General features: G+C 36.3%; 1 protein-coding gene across 4 annotated transcripts in view; it reads right to left on the bottom strand.

Moving 5' to 3' along the window:
* LOC141537276 (uncharacterized) overlaps positions 1–12,129 on the bottom strand; it is a 78,913-nt gene that overhangs the window by 4,801 nt on the left and 61,983 nt on the right. For all 4 annotated transcript variants that reach the window (XM_074258184.1, XM_074258167.1, XM_074258175.1 and 1 more), the window contains exons 3-5: positions 10,901–11,024; positions 2,248–4,468; positions 901–1,682 (exon numbers count right to left, since the gene is read on the bottom strand). In XM_074258184.1, coding sequence (XP_074114285.1) covers positions 901–1,682; positions 2,248–4,468; positions 10,901–11,024 — 3,127 coding nt within the window. The remainder of the gene's footprint in view (positions 1–900; positions 1,683–2,247; positions 4,469–10,900; positions 11,025–12,129) is intronic.

A 12,129-nucleotide genomic window follows, 5' to 3' on the forward strand; every position in this document is an offset into this window, starting at 1 on the left:
AAATGTATGTAATAAATCCATATGGTAGTTTTGTATTTGATACTTAACTCCCGACAGTTTTCGAGACAATTATCAGACGAATTATCACAGTCTCAACTACCCTAAGTTTCGATCGCGGTATTAATTAAAAATATAATAAGTATCATGCCCTGGTAAAAGTTCAATTTTTGATTTTGCAGTACAATTTGTGGTGTCATTTATCTATCAGTAGTCGCTGAAATTTAAATTATTAAAACTTATAAAAGCTTTGACTTTTTCAAACCCAATTGCAACAGCAAAAAAAGAAAAAATTATTTTGAATTGATAATAAAAACTTAAAGTTATTTAACAAACTATCAATGCAATTGCAATTGACTAGACTTTTAGAGAGGCCCAAGTTTAAAAATTTTCTAGATATTATTTAAAATTTTCAAACGGTAAGAAATAAAATTTTATTTTGAAAAAATAAAATTTATTAAATTAACAATTGTAGTTTTCGGCTTACCGTTTAAAAATTAAGTAACCTTTTCTGAGATTTAGCAACACTTGGAACGCATTTTATAATAACAATAAAATGATAGTAATAATAATAATAATCATAATAAAAATGATAATAATATTAACATTGAAGATTTATAACAAGCCTGAACAAAATCGCGTGTTAATTTAGTTAATAAAAATGGGGGCATTGTACCTATCGCGTGTCAGTAAGCAACCATTAATCTCCTCTATTCTCCTATCGTCAAGGAGTGTCTCAAGTGGTGTACTTAACATCAGGCGCATTAGATCGGGGATTGTTTGGCCACCAGCATTAATTCACAATAATTTAAAAATAATAAATATTTTTTCAATGATTAATTTATTGAGTTGGAGCCGCGGATCGCCTGAAGCCTTACTGTCAGGGCCTGACAAGTGGCTTACCTCCGTAGGGCGCGGGATACTGTCCGGGTATCAAAGGATAGCCCAGCCCGACGTGGGTGTGATGGTGAGTGTGGACGTGCCTCTGGGGAGGCGGAGATCTCGTGTCTTTCCCGAGGTTCCCGCTGCCGTTGTCACCAGGTCCTTGCTGCTGAGGGTTGTTCGGCTGCTGCTTTCCCTGCGGAGGGCCCTGTCCAGGAGGCGGCCCGGGTCCGCCAGCTACTGAGGTCGGAGGACCGCTGGGCGGCCTTGCGGGCGCTGGACCCGCCGAGGAGGGAGTGGCCGACGCCGCTGAAGTCTTCGGCGTCGGGGATTTCAGAGCTCGCTCCTGGAGCTCGTGGATTTTGTGCGTCGAGTAGTACTGGCTCGCGTGGTGCTGCAGGAGGTCCAGCGCTTTCCCGCCTTGGGGCCTGCTCAGGTCCTCCGGGGCGTGAAACCTCGGCAGGAGGTACGGGTTCCCCGAGAACGGCCCCGGGATAAGCATCGGACTCAGTCCCCGGTACACTGAGTGGTTCGGGTCGAACGGTACTCCGTAGTGCTGGGGAGGCATGTAGCTCGGGTGGTGGATGTACGCGTACTGCGAAGTTGGAGGCGGTGGTGGACCCTGGGTTTCCATTGTCGGTTTCACGCCTTCTTGCTTATTCTTCGACTCCTCGCTCTTTCCGAGGTCCTGTGGCTTTTCCTGCTTTGGCTGGTGCTTCGGACTCGGGGGTGGAGGTTTTGACTGCTGCGGGGGCTTCACTGGCTCCTCTTTTCGCCTCTGCTCACCCGGGTACAAGTAATACCTAAAATTAAATTTTTTATTAGATTTATTCCTGGCTTTTAATTTAATTCATTGATTAAAAAATAAATTTTTTTTAACAGATAATACGATTTTAAAGAGTTTATTAATCTTGAAAGAATTAAAAAATTTTTTTTCTTAATTTTTTTAGAGAAAATAAATATTTTTTAATTTTTTGATTTTGTTAAAATATTTAAAGAATTTATTTTTTAAAAAAATTTTAACTTTTTCACTAAATACACTGAGAAAAAAAAATACATTTTTATGATTGATAATTATCATGAATATATTCTATAAAGAATTGGTGGAATTGATTAAAATAATCTTTATTTTATTCAAACAAAGCTGGTTTTATAATAGCCTATTATAATGATGACAAATATTGATATTCTTTTATCAAAAAATAAATAATTAAAATAGATCATTCTAATAAATTGATTTAAAAATTTTTTTTTCTCAATATATAACAAATTACAACAAACAAAAAAAAATCATTTCAATTTAAAAAAGTTTATTTATTTCTTTAGCGTACAAAGCTTTAAAAATACTATCTCAAATCGAAAATCTACCTTCGGTCATCCTGAACAGGTCCAGGAACCGGTGGCCCTCTCTGATTCTGCGCGCTGTGATAGACATGATAAGGACTCATCTGGCTCTTCATCTCAATGCTCTCCTTAAGAATCTGATGATTTTCATGCTGCTTGTCCTTGATACTGGACTGCTGCTGCTGAGCTTCCTGCTTAATTTTATTCTTCTGCTCGTCCATCCTATCCACTATCTCCTGCTGCTGCGGCTGCTGGGGCTGGGCGACCGGCTGGGGCTGGTAGGAATAGGCAGGGGGAATGTAGCCTCCATAATTACTATAATAATGGGGCTGCTGCTGCTGCTGCTGCGGCGGCGGCGGCTGACTGAGCTCCTTCTTCTCCTTCTCGGAGTTCTGTAAGCTGGCCATCAGGGGCATCTGGGGTATATTGAGCGGCTTGATATCCTGCTTGGGGGTCAAATCACTGGGCTTCTGCTCGCCAGGCTTGTCCTGGACACTGGGTACCAGGTACGGGGGCTGCCCGTAGTACGGGAACATTCCATAGTGCTGAGGAACGTGGGTCTGCATCCCAGCCTTGACGTCTTTCTCCTGGCCCTGCTTGAGCTTGTCAGCAGACTCGGCCTCGAGCACCGGCGCGCCATCGTCTGAAATATCAGAGTACGCTGGACTCTGGACATCCTCCCTCGCGGAGTCGATGATCGGGGCCTCAAGGGGCGACGGGTGGGGGCTTCCACCCGGGGACTTTCTGGACTTCTTCTTGTACCCCTGCGGCTTCGACGACCTGGGGTCCTTGGACTTGTCCTGCTCGGGCATCAGCGCGGCCGTGGGCTTAACCTTGAACTGGGGCATCTTGGGATGTAGCCCCACGGTGGGGTACTGCATGTGCGACTGAACCGGGTGGCCAGAAGGAGGCGTGCTCTGTAGCCCAGGTTGAGGCAGTTGATTCGTCAGCCCCTGGAGGCCTGGGTGCTGGTTTAAAGCTTGAAGACCCGGCTGCTGCTGAGGCGGGGCCTGCTGAGGTGGAAGACCGGGCTGGTGGACCATGTGAGCAGGGGCCGGCTGGCCCAGCTGCGCCTGAACGGAATGCTGGACCGGGGGTAACTGGTGAGCGGGCTGCAACTGCGGCTGCAGTTGGGGCTGAGGACTCATCAGCTGTCCAGGCTGCATCGGCTGGCCAGTAAGGTTCTGCGGCTGGAGGATCTGGTTCTGCGGCTGGTGCTGCACCACCTGGCTCGGTGGTGGGGGCTGAGGTATATTTATCGGCTGAGGAATGTTTGTCGGTAAGTGCGGCGACGGTACGGGCCTGGGCGAAGGACTGGGATGCGGACTCGGATGGGGACTGGGACTTTGTGGTGGGGGGTTCGCTGGCGAGACTTGCTGCACCGGGGGCTGTCTGGGGCTGGGCGGAACCACCGTCGCTGGAGGAACCGTCGTTGCAGCGGCTGCAGGCGCCGGAAGGTCGTCTTGCCCGAACCTGAGGACTCCAGGCTTGACTATGCTCGTCTTGTCGGCGAGAATCGGCGTCGGCGGATCGGCCGTCGGGGAGGGTACTCTGGGAGGGGGAGTAGGCGTAGCTGGAGGAAGCGTCGCTGCAGGCGGACTGGAGGCTCTCACTGGAGTGCTCTCCGGCTTGTCCACTGGAGACTTTACGGGAGTTGCGGGACTGGGAGCTTCGATGTTGCTCTCGTCGTTCTCGGACATGCTGGTGACTCCTTCCTTGGTGTCTTCGTCATCGGCAGAACCGTGGGCGTGGTTCTGGTGATACTTGAGTCCGTTTTGGTTTTTGTACTTTTTACTGCAGTTCGGCTCAGGGCACTCGTATAAAACAGGACTCGCGGGTGGAGACCCGCTGGGAGGGGTTTGAGGGGGAGCTCTTCGCTTGCTCTTTTCCTCCTCTTCGGGGCCGCGAGATTTTCGCTTGGCGGCCGGGTCGGGCCGTGGGGGAACGAACGCCGCTGGGCTCGGACTTGCCGCTGGAGATCCTTGGGCGCCTCTTCGGCCTTTTCCGCCGTTCCGGAGCTTGCTGTGCACGGAACTCCGTGTCTCGGTGAAGTTGCTGAGGTCGTTTCCGGGCGTTGCGTTCGCTGCAGCTCGGCCTCGCTTGCCTCGGCCTTTTGGGGTCCTCGCATCCAGGTCGCTTGTTGGAGAATCGCAGAACCGGGGTGGCGCCCAGTCGTGTCTCGTGCAGTCCAATAACGTACCGACGTACGTTTTTCCTCGCCACGTTACATTTACGACTAATACACCTGCAGCAGAAAAATAGGATATCTTAAATAGTAATTGTCAGTTTTGTTTTTTTGAGGGGGTTTTATTTTTTTATTGATGGCAATTTTTTGGGGAGGGAAAAAAAATTATTTTTTATTTTTTAAATATTTTATAAAGTTAAAAATTATTCTAGGTCAATAAAAAAATTATTACTGATGTATTTTAATTAAGAAATTAATTATCATTGACATCTTTGATAAATAAATAAAAAAAAAAAAAATTTTTTTTTACGCCACCTTAATAATTATATTATTTAAATAAATAAAATATATTATCACCAGTAGTATTGCGAATATTTATGCGAATAAATAATACTTATATTTATATTGGTAAATATATTAGTAAAGTATGTTGACAAAAGAAATAAACAAAGTGTTTTATTATTAATAACTTAAAAAAATAAAAAGAGAAATATATGTTAGTGTTAATAATAATAATAATTCAAGGTAACAGAGATTCAAAAAAGTAAAGTTTATAAATAAAATAAAATATAGTATTGAGGCATCGTGAGAAAAATATATTTTATCTTATATTAGCTAGCTCTTGTCAATGGTTAGAGAATGACGTCACTGTTGTTTGCCTGAAGATAGAGCGAGAAGTGAAATAACAAAAATAAAAATAAATGACAAGGATAGAGCGGGTATAATTTGTCCTCGTCTGATTTGTTATTATCGGGCATCTGTTCCCTACTTATCTTTATAACTCTCTCATAATCTTCACTCAACGTGTGATCAACGAGGCGGATAAATAGCCGTTAATGATTCACGAGTGTCCATTTACAGAGATCGAATAAGATACATGAGTATTTAATTCATCATGGCTAGAGAGTTACTTTTTATTCTCACTTTGCTATGTCGATTAATCGAATAAAATATTCATTTTTAATTCCTGTCGTCGACTTTCTGTGAGAGAGCCTCCACTTTTTTCACAAATATTTTTTCAACTGTATAGTCTTCAAAAAAGATAAGAAAATTTTATTTAAATGATAATAATTTCACTGAAGATCAAAGAAAGTTTAAACAGTAAAGATAAATCTTACTTTATCCTCGAATAACGTTTGATAAAGTAAATTTATCAAAAAATCATGATAATTTTTATATAGAGCGTTTAATTTGCTACAAAAAATGTTTATGAAGCTAGTCGGTAATTTTTTTGTGAAGCAAGATATAAAATTCCAAAGTTTTAAAATATTTCTTATGTTTGAGCAAAAAGTTGAAACGTTTTAATTGAAGAAAAAAAATTTTTTATGGGATTTAATGTTTGTAAAAATAGAGATAAATTTTTTTTTAGTATAGATAGATCACCGTCGAGTATTAAAGATATAAAAACAATCGACTTAAACTTGTATGCGTCTCTGAATAACATGAAAGTCCGATTGTACGTTGTGTTCTCCAGTGAACCGCGAAGAAGCTCGTGGAATGGGAAACAAATCTCGCCGGGATTTATAGCTGTGGTGGAGAGCCTGTTGGTGTTCAGCAAACTGTCGAGTAAAGTGAAGGTGGTCCTGCGAAGACTGGAGAAGAAGAACCAGAAAGAATCCAGAAGAAGATGTTGCAAGATGAATAAGAAAAAAAAAAAAAAAGAGGAGAAACTTGAGCTCTTGAGGTGAAGCGAGAGCACGTTTGAGTGCTGAGGGGCTTCAATAGACCCCAGCCGCCAGTATATAGACCTCAGCTTCTATCTTCTTCCCTCTGGTGCAGAATTTAGCCTTGCCTTGATTAAAACGTTAAATATCCACGTATTATATTGGAAATGGATCCAACTCTTATCGCTTAAGTCCTGGAGATAATTATTGCAAGTGAATTTGTTTGCTTACCTGGATATAGAATAACAGGGAAGTTTCCGAGCGAAGAGAATAGAAGCTTGAAGAACGAGAACAAGATGAAGATGTTGTTAGAAGAAGCTAAAGTTTAAGGAAGCTTTCGCAGGGAAATTCGATGACGAGAACACTTTAAAGAAGCATAAGAGCTTCTTCTACTCCCTTTCATCCTCCTCGATGCTCACAGGGAACCAACTGAGTCAAGAAGCCAGAAGCACCTCCTCGTTTGCTCTCTCTTCTCAGCCTTCTGTGTACTCTGTGTCTTTCCGAGGATCAAAGAGAGAGAACAGAGCCGACAGAGACCGAGGGAACCCCGAAAGGATCGATAACGAGCTGCGTTTGCTTGCAAACCCCGGTACTATTCCAAGGGTAGTCCCGAGATATTCCCTACAGATCACCACTTCTATCATCTTCATCAACGTCTGTGATATCGGCGGGCTTTCAAACTATGCAACATCTCTGGTGGTATTGCTACTATGCTGCTAGTCGAGCTGCATTATTATATGACGAGTTAGACGGCTTTTATCAGACATCCTGTTTGCAGGACAAGTTCAGGGAACATGCCACATTTTTGAGTGTATTATTTTAATATTTACCTTCTACAAATATCAAACAAAGAGACTTTTTTTAGTTTTCGACCTTCTGGATTTTTTTTTTTTTTTTTTTTTTTTTTTTCTATTGCCAAGTTTTATTAATTTTGGCTTGAGTTTAAATTTAGTTTTTTAGTACGCAGAAAAAAAAAAATTAACTTGAATCAAGAGAAAAATTTTTGAATCAAGTAAAATTTACTTAAACCAAAAAAAATTTTTCTTCTTAAATTAAAAAAATGAAATTTTTCAAAATTATTTTCTTGACTTAAATAAATTTTTTTATATTAGAATTTTTTGGCAATTATCTGTTTAACGACTTTTTAAAGTAGTTGTAATTTTTTAAAAATTTTTTAGCGTTAAAAAATTACTTGAATAAAATTACAGAAGAAATAATTTTTAATAAAAATTAATTATATTTTTGATTGAGAAAATATTTAAAAAAAAGTCTCTTAATTTATTAGTATAAATTTTATCCGTAAACTAGAAAAAAAAAAAATCATTTTTTAAGGGCAATAAAAGTTTAAAAATAAATTTTATTCAGTTGAATAGCGGGTATAAAATGTAATACCGAGTCATAAAGAATCTCATGAATTTGTCGGCTATTAAATCCTAATTGAAAGTTGGCACGAACGGTGAATCTGCGAAAACTGACGAACATGATGAGGGAATTTTTATCATTTCACACTACCCAAGTTTTAAACTGAGAATAGAAGAGAATAAGTAATAAAAAAAAAAAAAAAAAAAAAAAAAAAAAAATGTAAAAGTTAAGAGATGGTATTTTTAAAGAAATGAAGACCGAGTTTTCTTATGTATATTATTTCACAAGAATATTTAGCATCGGAGATATTATACCAAGCTTCCATTCTCGCTGAGAAAAATAAAAAAATCTAAAATAAAACGAGCATCGAGCCAGAGATAGGGAAAATTATACGTTGAAGAAAAAAAGCAGCCAGAGATGAAAGAAGGTGGAGGATCGCGTTGGCAAGGGACCGGGTTCTCCATCCCGTCCTGGAGAGGCAATAATATCCTGGAGAATGATGCCCAGAAGACAGATTGCCTGCTATTCAATTGAGATTCGATGGATACACATGTATTTTTATATATATATATATATATATATATATATATATATATATATATATATATATATATATATATGGATTTCCTAATACTCGCATCTGTTTGGACATCCTTGACCTGGCGTATTATTTCTAGCCTGTTCCGAAGAAAAAAAAGTTGAGAAAAAAATAAAAAAGTTGCTCAAAAATGATATCATAACATTTTAAGTTAAACAGTCTTTTATTCTCCGGTTCTTTGTCTCTGTTATTTATCAACTCGGGGTTTGTGTGGTCTTTTGTTAACTAAAATTTAAAGTAATCAAAAGTTGTAGAATAATTTTACTTTAATGTAAGCCATCTGATTAATTATCAAAAGCATTTCATAAATTGAATATATAATCGGTTTCTGTTAAGCCCAAAGGAGCTGCAAGAGGAATAATAATGAAGTGTATGTATATACATACAATATAGGAGTATATGGTATGTCTAAAACCAATCCCGAGAGATGCTTCGAGAGCTCTCTCAAGACTACAAATTACATGAGTTAAATTATTACATTAAATATTTAAGATGGAAACTTCCAGCAAGAAGTTCCTTATCCTCTTACACTTGCGCTATTGTCTTCTCCTGATAAATTATTGTTTTTAACTAGTATAACTTTAATAACCGGATTGTTAATTATCAACCGTGGTTCATGATTTATAAATCTATTGTGTTTTGTGGGTAATTATTTTCAGATCATTACTTCATTGCATTGACGAATTGTTCTCTATTTTAAATTTAATCATGCTCTAATTGAAGATAACGAGCAGTGTATCTAAAGTTATTCTCTGGTAGTTTAAACTAATTAATTAAATCTCCATTTTGTGAGCTGTAACTTGGATGATATGCTTGCTTTGGAAGTTGATGATACCTTTTTTGGGATTTTGGAAACTCAAACTTGAATGATATTTAAAAAAAAAAAGCTTGAAATTGTAAAATTTTGGATAATTATTTAATTATCAATATTTTTTTTTGAGATTTAAAAATTAATTTATATTAGAATTAATTACACTGTTAAGAGAATAAATATTCAACAAAAACATTTTTTTTGGCAAGTTTGATTATTTTTAATCAAAAAAAAATATTTTAGTCAAGTAAAATTTGATTGAATAAAAAAAATAATTTCTCAATTCAAAAATTTTTTTGGTTAATTTAAGATGATTAAAATTTGGAAAATAATTTTATTCGTTAAAAAAATTATTTTTTTTAATAAAAATTCAAATAATTACACTTAACTTTAAAAATTTGAGCACTTAACTTGATTTAAAATAATAATACTGGCTATGACAAATTTTAAAAGTCTTTAAAACTTCATTAGCCGCTTGTAAATCATTCACCAAACAATTTGTGAATAGCCTATTATGCTATTTACATTTCTAATTAGTTACAGCTGTATTTTTAAAAATACAAAAATATATTTTATGATTTATAAATATAAATTTTAGACTGTAAGAAAAATAAAAATTTTCATCCAAGTGAGTTTAAATCCCAAAAATTAAATTTTAAAAGCCGGCTGGTTATTCTGAAATAGTTTTAGACAAAGTTATTACAGCTAAATGGGAGGATTTAAGTAAATAGTATGGATTATGAGATTAAAAATATAATTTTCAGGAATTAAAATAATGTATTAAAGATCCAAGAGATAAATTTTAAAGCCGTAATTTAATCAAATATTGATCTATGATAATTTATAAATAATTTTTAATTAATGTAAAAAAAACGTTATTGATACATGTGTCGGTGTTAATATTCATTTATTCAAATGACATGCTAATTTGCGTTGTATGTTAATAAATAAATCGTGAAAGGTTTTGATTACCGATACAGACATTTATGATAAATAAATTTAAATGCCAGCGGAGTTAAATTTAATAAGCTACCTAAAAAATAAATGGAAAGTCTGGTGTAAAACATGGATGTCTACACTACTCTGCAATATTAATAATAAAAATAATAATTATAAGGAGCACAGGCAAACAAAAGAGTTTATATTTATTTATTAAGCGTAAGACGTGGATAGGCTAGGAGCTTCGGATAGAAAAAAACGTTAAGTACAAAGCAAAGGGAGATTGAAGCTTTTAGGTACGTCTTGTGCTCTCAACAGCCGAGTTAAGAAAATGAATTTCATGTTTAAATGCATGTGAAAACTTAAAAGGGTTAGAGCTGTTCTATACAGACAGGGTAACTGAATTTTATCGTATTTGCGCTGTACCCTCTCCATTCACATTTTTACCGGCGTTTTAAGGGCTGTGGAAAAATAATGCACTCGAATTTATATTGTTCCATTTAATTTCAATGGAGATGTCTCTCGGTTCTAAAGAAAATCCACCTCAGAGTAGAGCTTTCACGACAGTATTGCGGCAAACAAAGGATCAAAAAATTTATTTTAATTACTTTGATGGTCTTTGTTGTTTTCAATCATTCTCTGCTAAGAGCATCATGAATTTATAACTAGTACACAGAAAAAAAATTTACTTGAATCAAGTAAATAATTTTTAAGAGTTTTATTTTTTTTTATTTGAGTAGAAAAATTTTTGGATTTTTAAAAATTAATTTATAATTATACAAAACTAAAAATTATCTATACTTTTAAAGCTCAACTTCTGAAAAATTTATATAATGTTGAATCTAATTTAAAATAAAAATTAAAACTATCCTTGATTAAATAAAATTATTAATTTTCTAGTCATTTAAAATTAAATCTCTTATGGCCATTTAAATTGTGAAATAATTTTTAATCATTTTGTTTGAAAAGGGAGTTGTAAAAGTCCTTAAAAAAATAATTGGGAGTTAATGCTGAAGCAGTCAAAAAATTGTTCCTTAAAATTCTTAAACAAATTTCAACTAAAGCCCAGCGGAGCATGCGATAATAATAAAAATAAATGAAATGATTTAGATCCTCACCTCCTTCAGTCTCGTGCCAAACGATGCCTTCCAGTGTCACCGAGGTTCCAGGTTCGCAAGGACCCAGACATTCTGGTTCTGTGATTGTTCCAACACTTGTTCCGACGCAGACATCAGACATATCCTGAAATCAAAACATTGAATATTTATTTCGATCCAGAAATTAATTTTATATTTTCTAAATCAATAATAAATTGGTGATAAATTTACCGACAATTTTAGAATTAATAATTGTTGTTTCAGGGAGAATATTGGCCGTAAATGTCTTATTTGCTTGAGCAGTAAATTTGAATATTTTGAGTGCTGTTTACTGGGTAATGGCTAATGAGGAAAGAAATATATTTAATAGAGAAATCCTAACATTAGTCAGTTTAACCGGAACTCTTGTTTGGCGCCCTCTACCTCTACTTCAATCTCTATTTGTTGTTTTACTCCAGTCTTTAACTCTGTAGGATTACAATAGGAGTTTTAAATGCAAATCGGTGAATTTATGCTGAGGCTTCCATAATTACAGAAGCGACCGTTGCCTTTACTTCCATATTCATGCATATAATGCTAAGTACTGAGGTCACGCCTACTCAGAGTTTATTCCGCACCTGAATACGTAGAGGCTTTAAGTACTCTGTAAGTTATCGCTCTGAACTTTTCAAACTGTCACGGTTTTACAAAATTTTATTTATTTATTTATTTTTTTTTAAGCGATGTTTTTATTTATATTCCGGTGTTTAAGCTTTGTTTTATTGTCTAATCGCCGGTGGAAAACTTTATTTTACCATAAAAGCTTGGGTAGTCTATTCCTGATATAGATGTTTTATGCTCGTGTTATATGAGCTTTATAAGTATCGAAAGTGTATATTATGTCGAAGCATGCAAGTATTTTACGATCAGTTTTCTGTACGAACCGTCTAAAAAGATTCAGTTTATGGCAAAAGTTACAAGTTTTCGAGACGCTAAACTCAACTTTTAACAATAACAATACTTATACTGACGAAACAAAACCGACAGCAGTGAGAAGGCTGTTAAATAAATATATGAGCTATGGGAGATTTTTCTCGGGCTGAAAGTATACTTTTTGCTTAAGTTGGAAATTTATTTATTTATTGAGGATTCAAAATTATTTTTTTTTAACTTCAATAAAAATTTTTTGGAGCATTTAATTACTAAAATTTACGTCAAGTGATTTTTTATAGTGTCAAAAATTCTTAAAATAAAATTTTGACTCAAATTTT

The sequence above is a fragment of the Cotesia typhae genome, unplaced genomic scaffold (genome assembly GCF_013202065.1).
Source record: "Cotesia typhae breed Kobodo isofemale line unplaced genomic scaffold, CoteBio_Ctyphae contig_123, whole genome shotgun sequence".
Taxonomy (NCBI): Eukaryota; Metazoa; Arthropoda; class Insecta; order Hymenoptera; family Braconidae; genus Cotesia; species Cotesia typhae.